The 17921-nt window shown below is 40.8% G+C and overlaps 1 protein-coding gene across 1 annotated transcript; it reads left to right on the top strand.

Moving 5' to 3' along the window:
* The first annotated feature begins 16281 nt into the window (after positions 1-16281).
* LOC120705095 (BURP domain-containing protein 10-like) lies at positions 16282-17638 on the top strand. The gene has a single exon (XM_039989620.1). It carries the CDS (start codon positions 16895-16897, stop codon positions 17582-17584), a length of 690 nt encoding a protein of 229 aa, XP_039845554.1. The 5' UTR covers positions 16282-16894; the 3' UTR covers positions 17585-17638.
* The last annotated feature ends 283 nt before the right edge of the window (positions 17639-17921 follow it).

Below are 17921 nucleotides of genomic sequence, written 5' to 3' on the forward strand. Positions count from 1 at the left end.
AGTTTCTTGATAGGAAAGGCTATAGGTTGCTAAACTCTTTTGGGATAGGGGTTTCACACTAGAACAACCTAGTTGCACATCTAGAAAAGCATGTTTTACTTTAAGTTTTGTGCAAACTAGTTGGAGCCATAGGTCTAAGTTTTATTAGTGCCTAATTCACCCCCTCCCCCTCTTAGGCTAGAGCACCCGATCACTTTCATATATCAATACATACCAAGCGATCAAAGGAAGAAGGGTGACCCAATATTTCGGGTCATAAATAAAGCACCCCATAGTAAAGGTACTAAATTTCCAACATCTATACCTCCTCTGGTGCAATACAAAATAGAACTAGCAAAAATTGAGCAGCTCAATAAAAATAAGACAGCTGCACAAGTTACATTGCTAAATAGAGATGATGAGACCTTGCCTATTTCCTTATATGATAACAAAGTTCTTTATATGATGCAACAGATGGGCTATGATACTTCTACTGGCCCTTCTTTATGCGGGGGCCGGGGGCAGCTTGCACCATTTGAAAAGGTGATGTCCCAAGCTCAACTCGATGCCCTACATGAAGACCAAACATTAAAAGAAGAAAAATATGGGCTAGGGAATGAAGTTCATATGACTTCTGCTGAGCCTATCAATGTTGTAGCAGCGTCTCCCCAAATGGAAGACGGAAATCAACCAACTACTGATGAATTGGAGGAAATCAATATCGGGACATCCGATGACCCTCGTCCGATCTTCATCAGCAAAAATTTATCTAAGGAAAGTAAGGAAGAATATCATAAGTTTCTTTCTGAAAACAAAGATGTATTTGCTTGGTCTTATGAGGAAATGCCAGGTTTAGATCCGATGGTCGCAGTGCATAAGCTGGCCGTGCAAAAGGAGGTGCGCCCAGTAAAGCAGGGACAAAGAAGGTATCGACCAGAAGTCCTTCCACAAATTGAAGCTGAGGTTGATAATTAAGCTCATAGCTGCAGGGTTTATTAGGGAAGTAAAATACCACAAATGGGTGTCTAGCATTGTACCTGTTGAGAAGAAAATGGGCAAATTCGTATATGTGTAGATTTCAGAGACTTGAATAAAGCATGTCCAAAAGATGATTTTCCCATTCCAATATCTGAGATTCTTATAGATGCTACTATGGGATATGAAATATTTTCTTTCGTGGATGGTTTTTTCGGTTACAATCAAATAAAGATGGCTCCAGAAGATCAAGAACTAACCGCTTTCCGAACACCAAAAGGCATATACTGCTATAAGGTAATGCCTTTTGGATTAAAAAATGCAGGTGCTACGTACCAACGTGCAATAACCGTTGTCCTCGACGGATTATTATATGAAATCGTTGAGTGCTATATAGACGATATTGTCGTTAAATCCAAGCGTGAAAAGGATCATCTAAAACACTTGTCTATGGTGTTCGAACGCCTTAGAAAACATAAATTGAAAACATAAATGAAGTGCGCTTTTGGAGTTTCCTCAGGAAAATTTCTTGGTTTCATAGTTACAAAAAAAGGCATTGAAATTGACCCAACCAAAATAAAGGCGATTACCCAAATGGAACAACCGACGAACCTTCATGAGCTAAAGAGCCTCCAAGGCCACTTAGCATATATTAGAAGGTTTATTTCGAACCTGTCCGGTAGATGTAAACCTTTTCCCCGGCTAATGAAGAAAGGAGTCCCATTTCAGTGGGACCAAGCATGCTAAAATGCGTTTGAAGATATTAAAAAGTGTCTTACAAATCCCCCCATCTTGTGTGCGCCGGTTAAAGGGCGACCACTGATCCTTTATACGGCCGCTATGCCTACCTCTCTAGGTGCACTCTTGGCATAAAATAATGATGCTGGAAAAGAGGCGTCTTTATATTACCTAAGTCGTACCCTGCTGGGGCCGGAGTGCAATTATTCAAAATAGAAAAAATATGCCTGGCACTTGTATTTGCAGCTCAAAAGCTCCGCCATTATATGTTAGAACACACAGTACATCTCATATCAAGGGCTGATCCGCTCCGATATATTCTAGGTAAAATGACGCTATCAGCAGGTTAGCAAAATGGGCAATGTTCCTCTCACAATTTGATATTGTGTTTGTACCCCAAAAGGTAGTAAAAGGTCAAGCGCTAGCTAATTTTTTAGCAGCACATCCATTCCTGATGACTTTCCCATTGACGATGACTTACCAGATGAAGAGGTTTTCACCGCTACAGTGGTCCAATCGACATGGCAAATGTATTTTGACGGTGCTCGCCGAAAATCAGGAGCTGGAGCTAGAGTCATCTTTGTCACACTTGATGAAGCAATCATCCCATATTCTTTCACACTTACATCGGCAATTTCAAATAATGCCGCCGAATATGAGGCACTAATCATCGGGCTTGAAATAGCCCACAATATGGAGTTAAATACGCTCACCATATATGGAGATTCCCAGTTAATAATTAACCAATTATTGGGAATATATGCAGTAAAGAAAGAAGGACTCGTGCTGTATTTTCAAAGAGAAAAAGAACTTATGGCTATGTTTGATGATCTAAAAGTTCAGCATGTTGTACGAAATCAAAATGAAAAGGCAGATGCATTGGCGAGTTTAGCTGCCATCATGGCATTGGATCCATGCCAAACAATGGATGTTCACATAGAGGAAAGGAGGGTTCTCCCAATACTCGCTGAAGAAGAAGATACCTTGGTCGCCTCATCAATGACAATAGATACGTGTGAAATTGAAGTAGGGGATTGGAGAACACCTTTCCTTGATTATCTACTCCATGGATACTTGCCCTTGGATTCCGCAGAAAGGTCAAGAGTCCGAAAAAGGTCAATTAACTATACATGCATAAATGACCTGCTTTACCGGCGCTCATGCGATGGTATTCTGCTCCGTTGCCTTGCAGGGAGCGAAACTATAGAAGCTTTAAATGAAGTCCATGCTGGAGTATGTGGGGCCCACCAGTCTGGCCTAAATTATATTACCAGCTCAAACATTTAGGCTATTACTGGCCTACAATGTTTGATGATTCTATGAAATTCGCAAAAAAATGCCATCAGTGTCAAATACACGGCAACTTCATACATCAGCCGCATGAGCCATTACACCCAACAAGTATGTCTTGGCCTTTTGAAATGTGGGGTATGGATGTAGTAGGGCCAATTAACCCCCGTCATCGAAGGGGCATAGATTTATTCTTGCCGCGACTGACTACTTTTCTAAGTGGGCAGAAGCCATACCACTAAAAGAAGTTAAGGCGGAAAATGTAGAGAATTTTATAAGGACTAACCTCATATACCGCTTTGGTGTCCCGGCTCGGATGATATCTGATAACGGACCCTCTTTCAGAAACAAACAAATAGAAAAGATGTGTGCCAAATTCAAGGTTAGACACCACTTCTCAACGGGCTACAACGAGGGACCGAAGCCGGCGACCAGAGGGGGGGTGAATGGGAGTCGATCAAAATTTCTTCGAAATTCGAATCGTCGGCCTATGTCCCAAAATCACCTAAGCCCTCAAGCGTTTTGACCAGAGTTTGGAATAGCTATGGAAAAGCTAAACCAACACAAAAAGGCCTCGAACGAGCGAGCGAACCCACGAAGCAAATCGGAAGCGAATTGGGAAAACTGCAGAACTGATCTGCCTGGACTGGTCTGACCGGTGCGCTGGACCGGTCTGACCGGTCTCGGCTGTTCAAAAACTAGCAGACCGGTCTGACCGGTCTTGCCTACCGGTCTGACCGGTGGCACCCAGAAAACCCCCGAAAACTTGGATTCAAACGATGAATCTCAACCAAACGACCACGAAAACCGATGAAACTTGGGGGATAGCTTCGCCCCTACCCCATGAACATATCCATAAGAGATCTCGTCCTAAAGATCAACGAATCTTGAGAATTATGGGGGAGATAAAAAAGGATTGGGGTTTTCTCAAAAACTCAAGAACTTCAAATCTGAAGAGCTCGTGATTCCAGAGGGTTTGGCACGAAGCTAGAAGCACAGGAATCACTCCAAAGAGCTCTACGAACTGTAGCACAATTCACTATCACAGGCAGGATAGAGTACTCTCGTTCCTCATACAACCCAGCGGCCAACGGTCAAGCAGAGGCATTTAATAAAGTGCTCTGTAAATTGCTTAAAAAGGTGGTCTCACAAAACAAACGACATTGGCATGAAAAACTACTTGAGTCACTGTGGGCATACAGGACCACGACTCGTACACCAACTGGAATGACTCCTTATTCTCTGGTATATGGAGGTGAGGCGGTCCTGCCATTAGAGGTGCAAATTGCCTCATTAAGAGTCGCTATTCAAGAAAAACTTACTGAAGATGAAGCGGCAAAACTGCATTTATGGGAACTAGATAATCTCGAAGAGAAGCGGCTTCACGTGCTGCAAAACTTAGAGGCATATCAAACCAGAATGACTCGGGCTTTTGACAAGCGCTTGAAAAGAAGATCGTTCAAACATGGGGGATTTAGTTCTTGCAGTCATTCGTCCTATGAATATTGCACATCGTATGCAAAGAAAATTTGAGCCTAAATGGGAAGGCCCATACGTTGTAAAAGATGTTTATCCTAGTGGTGCATATAGGATTATCTCCCCCGACAGTGAATATTGTCCGCCGCCAGTAAACGGAAAGTTCCTGAAATGCTACTATGCCTAAGTAAAAAAACCCAAGCTCCATCGCTTGATGAGCTTAAACTGCAAGCGAAATATTAAATAAAGAAAATAAATATGCTCCATCGCTTCATGAGCCTAAACTGTAGCACTATAAAAAAAATGAGCTCCACTGCTACATGAGCATAAACTGCAAGAGAAATATTAAATGAACAAATAGCAAGGAAATTAAATATGCTCCATCGCTTCATGAGCCTAAACTGTAAGCAATATAAAAGAAAAGACGTGCTCCATCGCTTCACGAGCCTAAACTGTAAGCAATATAAAAAGAAAAGCTAGCCTAAACTGTAAGCAATATAAAAAGAAAAGCTCCATCGCTTCACGAGCCTAAACTGTAAGCAATATAAAAGAAAAGACGTGCTCCATCGTTTCACGAGCCTAAACTGTAAGCAATATAAAAAGAAAAGCTCCATCGCTTCACGAGCTTAAACTGCAAGCGAAATATGAAATGAATAATCAATAAAAGAAATAAACATACTCCATCGCTTCACGAGCTTAAACCGTAAATGAAATAATCAATAAATAAACAAACTCCATCGCATCATGGGTATAAAATGTAAGCAATGAGAAAGAGATGATACAGTAAAAAAATTCATGACTGTTCCATGGCTGCGTTAATCTAAATAATGGCCAAGGTAAAAAAAATCATGGTTTCGCGCCTTAATAAATGGAGCATACACGGTACAATTGTATGCCCATTATGCACACATAATTATATGCTCCAATAAACTTCCTTGAAATAATATATGGAAATAAACGAAATTAGCGTTTCAGCTAATGATAACCTATACGGAATGCAACAGTTTCAAGACAAATCAAAATTACAAAGTATTGATTATCCTACATCATACTAAAAAAAAAAGAAAAAAATGTACGTTCCAAATCTTGGCACACAGAGTATAAGTTATGTTTTACCAAATGAAATCACTACCAGGCTATATGAGTATAGAGTACTAGCCTTACGTAAAAAAAAACAAAAAAAAATATTCGGAACATGGAAGCGTAAACTGCCTCATGAAATAAATATGCCAATTAAAATACTCCAGGCTATAAGAGTATAAACTGACAGCACATCACAAAAGAAATTAACACAAAAAAAATACTCCGAGCTATAAGAGTATAAACTGATAGCACATCACAAAAGAAATTATCACAAAAAATACTCCAAGCTATAAGAGTATAAACTGATAGCACATGTCAAAAGAAATTATCAAAATTAAATTACTCCAAGCTATAAGAGTATAAACTAATAGCGCATCACAAATTAAGCTTTAAGAATATAAACTAGTAACCTCCTACGAAAGATGTATTGAAATTAAATACGACGGTCGACAAGATCAAAGGAACTAAAATTTACCATGTTCATATAAAAAAATGATAATAATAAATCATGGTTACAATGGTCAGTCCAAAATCAAAAGAAAAGACATATTTTCGAGATCCGGATCCGTTAACATGTAATTTCCGCATCCGGACCTCGAGGGGGAATCTGTTGACACGGATTTTGACCTTCCTCTAAATACGTGAAATGGTATACAGGGAAGATGGCTAGCGGACAGCATACGGCCCATCGACAAACCATTTTATCCATGCCAATATATGCATGTGGACCAAAGAATTCTATAGCTAGTTATCAAATTATTGGCTAATTAAGGAATTTAGCATATACACACTATGCTTGTTGATCAAGTGAGAATAAAAGTAAAAACATAAATATAAATATAAATAAATGAGAGAAAGTGACATAAACTCAGACTTGTGTACGCATGTGGTGACACATCATTTAGATAATTAGATAAATAAACATAAGAATTCCAAAGATGTGCGTGAGGTGTCCTTTGTTAAATTGAGGAATTCTTCCCGCCGTAGTAATGAATATGCACATAAATGATGCTTATTCATTCTTCCCGCCGTAGTGATGAATGCTTGCCGGATGATGCCTTAATGACATGATGCCCATCCATACATGGAGCATGACCAGTGAATATATGTTTAGATGTATTAGCGATGATAGTTTTATGCTAACACACCAGTGAATATTTATGTGCACGTAGTATATTTTGGGGAAAGACACTTCATTTACATATCCATATTTGTTTTTGATCATGGCATGCATAAATTTGCTAGCAGGATTATTACTCCAATCATGCATGGAGCCTATTGCATCCGATCCATAGCATTTCATATATTTATTGGTTTATACATGACCACAATTGAACATGTCTATTGAACGATAATATAGCATGCTCCCAGATAGTGCTCCTTCTCTAATATTTAATTTTAGAGCCAACACTAAGCAACATGTGTGCTCGGCGTGATTTTTATTCGAAATATATATCCGTGTTTCTATCAGCTACATGCACGGATGCCATTTAATAGCATTTCCTTTACCTTTGATGAAGGATTATTACCGGCGACCGGAGAGCAATAGTTTATGGAATTCACAATGCTTAGGACTAGCAGAACTCATGAAGAGCCTAAGATGGAATTTATTTGTATTTTTATTTGATCCGATTCATGAGTAAGAAAACCAAGTATGAATATGGCCGGTTTATGATTTATGCAATGCCCGCTATACACAACCTCAATTTGTATCCATCGTAGGGACCGAGCCAACATGCATGGCTTGTATCCACTAACTAGACCGAATTGAGGGGCATAACGATATTAATAAGACAAATGCAATGAGAAATAATTTAATTTATCTAGGCTTATATCCAATATGGAGGATCGAACCTAAATAGTAAAATCATCATGCATAGCCTCAGTTTGTATCCATTTTTATTTGTTTGGCTATATATATTATGGCCCAATTTGCTTGATCGATGTGACTTACTGTGCTCGCATATGCACCTCAATTTAACAAAGTACACCTCACGCACATCTTTGGAATTCTTATGTTTATTTAACTAATTATCTAAATGATGTGTCACCACATGCGTACATAGGTCTGAGTTTATGCCACTTTCTCTCATTTATTTATATTTATATTTATGTTTTTACTTTTATTCTCACTTGATCAACAAGCATAGTGTGTATATGTTAAATTCCTTAATTAGCCAATAATTTGATAACTAGCTATAGAATTCTTTGGTCCACATGCATATATTGGCATGGATAAAATGGTTTGTCGATGGGCCGTATGCTGTCCGCTAGCCATCTTCCCTGCATACCATTTCACGTATTTAGAGGAAGGTCAAAATCCGTGTCAACAAGGTCCACCATGGGTCCGCCCGGATTGAAGCCCGACAAGTGGGGACGCCGTGAGAGGTACAAGCATATTAATGTTGGTAAAAAGTGTTTCAATTGTTTATGTTCCTTATAGTATAGATTTGTTCTTTGCTGCCTCAAATGTGAAGGTGCTGTGGAGCTTCATAAGGTGAACAACCATGCTTTCGTTTGCTTGCACGTGATGAAGGATGGAGGCAACATTTAGGTTTGCTGTGATCAAGAAAAGCCTTTTGGCAATTCTCAATGTGAGCATGCAGCTATTTCCTTGACAGCACACCGTGTGAGCATCCGAGCTTGTGACTTTTGAACTTGTAAAACACCATACGTGAGCCCTGTACTTTGGGAAAAACCTTTGCTCGAATTGCGTGATTTCTTGGTTGTTTTTCCTTGCTGATGAATCTTTGTAACATCCATTTAGTTTGTTCAGAGTTCTCATACAAGGCCTGCGTATGTTTTAGGCTTCACTGTTGCACAACATTTTCTGTTCTAGGTGGCCTAAGGAGTTATGATGGATGGATCTCAATAAACTAACTGGCTTTTGCTTCACATCTTATCATTGATGAAATTTTGCTTCCACTGGGTCATTATTCTGTTTCTGTTTCTGTTTTTCTTTTTCTTTTTCTTTTTTTAAAAAACGTTGTTATTGTGTTTCGTTGACTACTAAGGAAACCTGTAAATATTGTGCATCCTGTACTAGGTGATGACGAGTTGTGAGAGGAGCGGCGAGGTGTGGTGTGGCGCACAAACTGGTGTGCGGATAAGGTAGAGCTGGCTTAACGCAATAGAGATGGTAGAAGTTGTCGGGAGTCGGAGAAGGTGAGTGGCGCGTGAACAAGCTTCTTGTAGGCCAAATCCCTTATGCAACGACTTGGATAGCATTTGCTAATTCCTGCTACTGCTAGGCTAGTAACATTGCATCTCTACAAAGTGAGAAACATACTTCTACTCTTACGCCGGCGAGACCTGGGCTTCGATCCCCCTGGCCTCTGCTGGCCTGATGGCCTCGGATGGAAGTGGGGAGACTGGAGATCTCTGCTTGGTGCTGTAAATTACTTCCTCTATCCTAAACTATTAGTCATTTTAGATTTTCTAGGTGCATAGTTTTTACTATGTATCTAGATATATGTTATATCTAGTTGCATATCAAAATCTATATATATAGAAAAGCTAAAATGACCAATATTTGGGACTGAGAGAGTAGGTCCTAGTATTTCTTTCTAGGCTTGTGTGTCCAGGCGGTGGAGCCTATGTCACTCCGGATTAAGTCCATCTGGCCCTTCCTCCGCATCTTTGACGTTGGCGATGGGTCAGTGAGAGAGGAGTTGGCTGGATTTGCTGTTTCGGCAAAAGCATTTAATCTTGGCGATTCCTGTGCTGCAGTAATGCTTCGACCAAGCATGGTGATGGTGCAGGCGGGGTCGTACAGAGTGGAGGAGCTTGTTGGTACTGTGGATACATGGACGCTGAAGGGTGTATAGTTAGAGATAACATGTTTTTACTCCATTAGGGTATGAATTTGGATCAGACCTCTAGGTTTATTAATAGGCAAAAAGCTCTACCCATTGGGTTTATAAGCACGGGATTGTTCCTATAGTACCCAAACCTATAAATCCATGAATTTTTTAAACCTGATCCAACCTAGTGCATACTACCATTTTATTTGGAACTTGTAGTAAACTTGATGTTAATACCATTGCCACCTGAAGTACTAAAGTTTTTTACTACATGTGAACTTGATGTTAATAACTTTCGATTGGTAGGTGTAAAGATCACCGCGATGTCCGACCCTAGAGGGGGAGGGGGTGAATAGGGTCTCTAATCACTTTTTAACCTAGGGCTCAAACTACTTGCATAAGATAAACCTAACACGTCCTATACATGCTAGTTATGACTAAGGTTTATCTTTGCTATTCTCTACTTATCCCAAAATACTTGCAACCTATAGCCAATCCTAAACAAACTAACTAGGAAAGTAAAGGCACGCAAGATAAAGTAAATGCGGAAACTCTCTCGGTGAGCCATATTACGCAAGATAACGTAATATGGTAAGTAAAGAGGTAAGTGCAAGAGGGATGCAAACTCCCGAGTAGACACGGTCATGTAACGTGGTTCGGCATAAACACCTATGTCCACAGGACACCGAGGCTTTTCCGATCACCGTCTTGCACTACGCCACCAAGGCGATGCCGGCAAGCAAAGGCAAGTGCCCACAAGACACCGAGTCTCGTGCACCGCCATCGTCTCTCTCGGTCACCCAACCAAAATCCACACGGAGCTTCTCCACCAAGGAGGGGGTCTCCTCTTCCCCCGCACAAAGTGTCGTTGCCACTCCACACCAAGTTGGAGGGTCACACGACGGATCACAAGGATTGCTTGCCGCAGCAAGACTTCTCTCAAGGGAGCTCACGCAAGAACTAATCCCTATTACAAGCACTAAGCACTCTCACAAGTGTGCTTAAGTCTATATGATGTACAATGAAGCTCTATGGTGGTTGGAGGTGTTCTTCAAGTGTAGTATGCTTCCTTAGTCTCCAGCAACCTCAAATGAACCGTGGGGTGGCATATATATAGCCCACACACCCCAAACTAGCCGTTGGAAAAAGGCTAACAAAAAGCGCTATCACTGGTTAAACCGATGCTCCCGTTTTTGTCATCACCGGTTTAACCGGTGAGTGCATTTTCCAACTAGCCGTTATACTTCAACGGCTACCTCAATCGACCGACGTAATCAACCGATGTAGCGTCGGTTTAACCGGTGAGTGTAGTTGCTGAAAAACTAACTCTCTGGACAACTGCACCGACGTTCACCAATATCTAGCATCGGTTCATCCGGTGTATAGATTTTGCCTCAGCTGCTGAGTTCATTGCACCGATGTATTCAACTTTCCTGGCGTCGGTTCAACCGGTGTTACCAAAAATCCCAGACGTGCTCCAAGTCAATGCACCGACGTATGTATTTTTCTTAGCGTCGGTTCAACCAGTGATACTAAAATATCTCTGTCTTGATTGTTTTGACTTGGTTTCTTCACGGTCTCTTCAATCTTCGAATCCTTCGGAACCCCCGTAGGGGCGGCCCTTCGGGCCTAGCTACGCCTATCTTCTCTTTATCATCACTTAAACCTAAAAGTCTGAGAATGGCCATCTTAACAATCATATTAGTCAAAGTGTTGTGTTGTCTATATCAATCACCAAAATATTATATTGAAATATGGCATGAGAGGCCATTTTCTCTACAATCTCCCCCTTTTTGGTGATTGATGACAACACAATCAAAGCAAGCAAGATGAATTGCAAGAATATGAAATTGATAACAATTTGAAAAATTAGAAACTACTTAGCTTGCTTGGATGACATTTCAATGCTCATTTTAAAAGCCATCGGTATTTGAAATTGATACCAATTGTAGAACAATGGCTTGTGTGTGGTTTGAACCATATGAGCAATGAAAAATTTTTGTACCTTAGTCCATGGGATCATCAAATTGCACTTCTCCCTCATATTGACTAAGTACATCCACCTATCACCATACATCCTTTTGCATTACATTTTCCATTCCTCCCCCTTGCTAATGGCATCATTTGCTTGCTTTTAGGGTACATTTCTCCCGCTTTGTCATCAAACACCTAAAAGCTTCAAAACCACTAGCAACAAGGAGCATTAGTAGCAAAATGAATTAACTTGGTAAGAGGTGTTTTACCTAGCCATGCCTCCCTATATTATTTATCTCTTTAACCTTTGGGAGTTATGGCTTGGTCTTCTTCCCTTGTCCAATCTTTCTTGATCAATTGATACCAAATGTAAGGTTAATTGCAATGTGCATCATCTTGATATCGAAGGATTGAGTGTATTACCATATGGACTAAGGGAGTGTGACTACAACAAATATCACTTTGAAAGCATGTTAGTCACAAAAACACAAGCTATAGAGTTAGCTCCCCCTAAATGTGTGCAATAGTGTTTGAATCACCTAACCAAATGTATGCACTTGTATTTCACATAGTGTGGATCAAACTCTACAATTTGAAAAACATGGCACCAATTGAAACAACATACCTTTGTTGAATTTGAAATACCACTTGTAAGATCTTATTTGTGGAAGGTGGTACCATTTTGAAGTGCATGTGCCATGCAAAAGTGGTGCATTTTACACCAAGATTAAGCTCATGTAGAATGCTTCAAGAATAATTATTAGTACAAGCAAACTACCATATGAAATTTCTAGGAAAGCATATCAAATAAAAGATACTAATTGTAAATACTAATTGTAAAGATAAGATCATGCATTCCTAGAGAGGCATTGAGCTACAATGATGCATGAAGGATATCAAATGAAATTGAGATCATCCTTTGACCTTGCTCATTACCTCATATGTAGGAGAGGGGAATTTGGGTCACTAATCTTTAATCCACGACTTGGCTTTAATCCAACTTTGCACGATGCATCCCTACTCATGCATCCCAAACCTTGCCAAGCCTCCAAATTCCCCGATACCTTGTTTGGCGCCTAAGTCTTAGGGATCCAAACCTTTTGAGAGCCATCCATGGTATGAATAATATCCTTGGGCACCCAAATAGGCCGGTTCCATCCATATGTTCTCCACCCCATGACATGAGCCACCACCTTACCATTCTTCTTTTTTTCAAGTATGTAGTGGTTGCTCTTTTGCTTGTTCTTGTGGGTGGGCTTGGTGTATATGTATGAAGCCTTCAAGTATGGAGATGTGTTTTTCTTGATCTCCTTAGCCTTCTTGTGTCCCTTCTTGCTCTTGTTCAAGTTCTTGGGCTTGCCATTTTCTTTGCCCTTTGCTTGGCCCTCTTTTTCCTTGCATTGGTAGGACTTGTGGCCTTCTTTGTGACACTTGAAGCAAGTTACGGTTTCTCCCTTCTCAAGCTTCTTCACGCCCGTGGAGGTGTTAACTTGAGAAGGTTGGACTTGCTCTTGAGTGTTCTTTCCTTTGAGCCGCCTCAAGTCCGTCATTAGCCTTTCTACCTCTTGTTTGAGCTCATCATTTTCCTTAGCAATGAGATCATCACATGTTTCTATAATCACATCCTCATTGCAAGGGGTTAGATCACAAGAGGTAGACACATCTACCTTGACAATGGGAATAGAACAAGGAATATTGCAAGGAAAAGATTTATCCGATGATGATTCACTTTTAGATTCAAGACTCTCATATTTCATTTTAAGTTCTTTATGCTCATTGTCTAACAAATTGAATTTGTTTAGCAAGTTCTCATATCTTGAGACAAATGAAGCATGAAGTTTTTCTTTAGCCTTGAGAGTTTTGATTTCTTCATTTTGTTTAGTGAGATATTCTTGTTGATTATGGAGGAGTGTCATCATCTCACTAATTTCATCGGTTTCAACATCGGATTCATCATTTGAGGAGGAGTCATCACTTACATCGTTATTACCTAGTGCCATAAGACACATGGGTGGTGGTGATAATCTCCGAGGGTGATGGGTGGTGGAGCTCTTGGAATTTTTCTTGTGACTTGAGCTTTCACCACTTTTCTTGGGCTTGTAGATGGCGGAGAGAGCTTGGGGTCTTGACTTGTTCTTTTTCTTCGCCATCTTCTCCATCCCAACCGCACTCCCTCTAATGAGTGTTTTGTACCCAAGCTCATAGAGCTCATGTACATGCTCGGCAATCTTGCGGTGGTGGTATAGCACGGCCCTTGGATATTCGTCATCACTTGAACTTGATTCATCATCACTATCTTTCTCATCCTCTTCTTCTTCTTCACTTGAGCTTGATGAGTCTTGTCGCCTTGGTTGGAGCTTGCATGAGTGCTTGGCGGCGAGACTCTTCTTGCTTGAAGAAGAGGTGGACTCTTGCTCTTTCTTCTTTGTCATTCCCATACTATACTCATGGGCAATGATTTGATTGATGACTTGGTTGGGTGTAAGCTTGACCAAGTCTTCTTTTTGCAAGAGTGTGTTGATGATGTTGTAGTCGGGCTTGCGAAGGCTTCGGAGAATCTTGCGGTTGATTTCATTATCTTTAACTTGATTGAGACCTAAGGCATTAATTTCATTGACAAGAGTGTTTAATTGTGAGTACATGTCATGAGCATTTTCATTGGGAAGTTGCTTAAAGCTACTAAGATCCTTGCCGAGAATATGATATTTTTGATTCGCAACATCCTTTGTGCCCTCATGATTCTCGATAATTTGCTTCCATAGCTTATGAGCATTTTCATTAGCAAAAACACGATTAAACACACTATCACATAATGAGGACAATAGAATTGATTTAGCAATGGCATCATATTGTCTCTCGGTCTTATTCTCATTTTTCATGCCTAATTCGGTGACACGCCAAACATCAAGCCCACGGGCTTGGAGATGTGCTTGCATAAGCACTTTCCAACGTGGAAAACCCATGCCATCGAAAAATGGAGCCCTATCGGTACTCATCCCTTCCCCAGACATGATACTCACTCGACGGTGAAGTCGACGGGTCTCCTACGAGCTTTCTCACAAATTTACCAATAGAATTGGCTTATCCTCGTATAGGTGTGAGACCAAGCTCTGATACCAATTGTAAAGATCACCGTGATGTCCGACCCTAGAGGGGGAGGGGGTGAATAGGGTCGCTAATCACGGTGATCTTTACAATTATATTAGTCCAAGTGTTGTGTTGTCTATATCAATCACCAAAACATTATATTGAAATATGGCATGAGAGGCCATTTTCGCTACAGTAGGTAAATCAAGTTCATAGGGACATAGTTGACATCTCAAGTTGGCTCGCTCTTGTTATAGAAAATCAGCAGTATAGAACTTTGAAGTTAGAGAGCACACTTTATCAATGTTGAATGAACTGAATGAATCACTCGGATCCAAAGATGTACACAAAATGAGAAGCTCAATTGCTTGTTCACTGAATATGATGTTCAACTCTTGTGCTTGTTGATCTATTCCAATAATGAATATATCATATCTATACTCAGCTGTAGTCTCAATGGGTGCCCAATATATAATGAAATCTGCATATAAGCCTTTCACATCTGGACAAACAATCTCTTGTTTCAAACAAAAAGATGTCACACCACTAATAAGCTTCCTCCAATCTTGCATTGGTCTCTTAACTCCTGAATCAGTGACACCCAGCCTACAGATCTACCATCTCGGGGTATCCCTCGGTGGGCTTAGTGAGGTAATACACCGCACCAACACATAGAGCTAGAGAAAGCCCGAAGTCACAACGAACCTAGGTCATAGCATAGATTGGCTAGCCTACACGCATACAATATATAACTCATGGAAAGTCATGACACAATACAATATACTATCAAGGTAGCATAAAGATCATACTAGTTATGACTTAGCCGAGAATAATTGTTTGATGAGACGCACAAATATATAATTATTGCAACAATATAGTATGAGAGTAAGTAAAAATTGAAGAAACTGATGTGGCTTTGAATCTCATCCTATTTGGGTTGAGGCTGTCGCGCCGAGATGTATAAACCATACTAGGCATCAAGGAGCATGAAGTAAAGATGCATCAAGCTGTAGCAACAGCATGTACAAGCTGTCTTGTTACTCATGAGCCATGATAGACATGCAAACCAATGCATTAAATTCTTGCGTCCGCCAGCAACCACTTTTTGGGTGCATTAAATTCTTACAACTAGGAGCAACCACTATGAGTGCATTAAATACTTATGCATGCCAACAACCCAACAACAATTGTATATCATCCTCCTCATGATCCATGATCAACATGCAGACCATTACAGGTGCATTAAATACTTGTGTCTACCAGCCACCAATCTAAGCATTAAATTCTTATAACTGGAAGCCACCAATAAATGGATGTACTTAATACTTGTAGCTACCAACAAATCCAACAACTATTCTGTAATGCTTGCTGATCATAAGCCATGATGGTACATACCAGCACAAATGTATTAAATACTTGTGTCTGCCAACTAACATCGCTTTATGGGTGCGTTAAATTCTTACAGCTGGCAACAACCACTATATAAATGTACTAATACTTGCAGCTGCCAACAACCCAACAACCACGTTACATAATCTAATATATTAAAAGATTCACTATTATATATTATTAAACCGCACGTGTTGATGCTTTCTAACACGTGGCGTATAGCCAACGAGCAACCTACAATGTGGAACATAGCAAAGATTATGTGTCCATCTCCACAACAAGATTTAATTAGTCCAACTGGAAATTAGAGCTTGCTAACTATTCAGGGTAGAAAGCTAAAGAGCTGTCAGTGTCCTGTATAAATAACGGTGCCCAAATGCCGGGTGAGAACACAGGGCACCATAGCAGCAAGTCTTAACTAGTTGTGGAACAAATGGTCTTCTATGCTTCGTGTCACTTCTGGTATGTCATGTGCTACATCAAACATCTACACTCTCAAGTAGTTGTCTTCGTTCTTAGTCATGTTGTTGGGGAATCATCCATAGAATTGATAATAGATCTAGTATTTTTAACCTTTCTCCCATTTTGATGTTGCGGCAATGACGGTCTTGCAGGTTGTTGTGGCCAGTGGAGGCAAGTGTGCAGCTTTGGTGATAGGAGCCAAAGGGACTACTATGTTGTACTATGCCTCTATGTCAGAGCTAAACACATACTGGCAGTCAATGTTTCCTAATAGGCCATACCGTCAGCCATACTCTCTCATTTTAGTGCACGTTCTGGTACCTCTCTACCTCACACACAATATATGCATACTATATAAGCCTTAGATCATTGGGGAAGAAATTGTGTAGCTGCACTTTGGTTCTCAAGTGCATGTACTATTGTACCTTCTACTTAGGGTGTGCAATATACAGATGGGGATTTACTTTGACTAACATTATAATAAACATCTTACTGGAACCGAGAGTAAAGATCAGGAAAAGGAACACTACTGGTCCATATATTCTGATCAGCTTACCAAAAGGGATGCAAAGATCTTCCATAACTGGGCACATAGGGTGACTTCAGAGAAGTTGTTGTACCCAGAGAGCACCTTCACTATGGGGTCCAAGATCAACCTCTACATCGACCGGGCAGCCGCCTTGCACAACGCTTTCCTTCATCGTGATGTCGCCAATTCAATCTCGATGTCCACAGAGAACTTTACTAACATCGCCACCATGTCCTCGCCAGTGTCTGTCTCCATGGCCCGTGATATGTGGTCCACGCTAAGCTCGTGTGAGCACCCCCGCGAGGTGGTGGGTGAGCAAAAGGCATGCGCTACATCCTTGGAGTCCATGCACAAGTTCGTAGCGTCGGCACTAGGAACAAGCAGCATCCATGCCTTCTCCACATCCCTTGATGTGCCAGAGGAGGGCATTGCCTCACCGTCGGACATTTACAAGGTGGCGGCAGTGCGTGCTCTAACCGCCCATGGAGCTACCAAGGAACCATCCAACACCGTGACATGCCACAACATGAGCTTCCCATTCGTGTTGTTCTATTGTCATGCCGTCAACCCGACAAGGATCTATGAGGTCACGTTGAAGAAGGTTAAGAATGGTGTTGTCCCTGCTGTGAAGAGAAGGTCGCCGGTGGTCCGGGCACTAGCAGTATGCCACTTGAACACTTCGGGGTTTGACCCCACATTGAATTACTGGGTGAAGCTTGGTCTCAAGCCAGGGCAAGCCTCGGTGTGTCACTTCCTTACAAGGGGTGATGTCCTCTGGACACCTACGTTAGTTGCTTGAGTAGTTGTATGCTCCGAATGAGCCTTTTGTATGTAGAAAATAAGGAAGACAAGGTTGAAAGCACCTTCATGTATGTCGAGTTGTACTACCTAATATATGTGATCCCTGGCTCGAGTACTATGCATGCTCCATCTACCCATGTGTGCTCATCTACAAATGTGTTACCTTTATTTATTCTATCGCGTTTTTGATTCTATATACACTCGATCACATTTCCATCTTTCTATCCATAGTGGGCCCACTTGCATGATTCCGAGGATTCTTGTGATCTCCTCTCTCAATCTCCCAAAGAGAACCATAGTTTATAGTACCCACATGAACATATAAAAGATGTTTT

This window comes from Panicum virgatum, chromosome 4K (genome assembly GCF_016808335.1).
Source record: "Panicum virgatum strain AP13 chromosome 4K, P.virgatum_v5, whole genome shotgun sequence".
Classification (NCBI taxonomy): domain Eukaryota; kingdom Viridiplantae; phylum Streptophyta; class Magnoliopsida; order Poales; family Poaceae; genus Panicum; species Panicum virgatum.

Coding starts and splice junctions, on each gene's coding strand:
- LOC120705095 (XM_039989620.1), top strand. CDS start 16,895: ATGGGGTCCAAGATCAACCTCTACATCGACCGGGCAGCCGCCTTGCAC.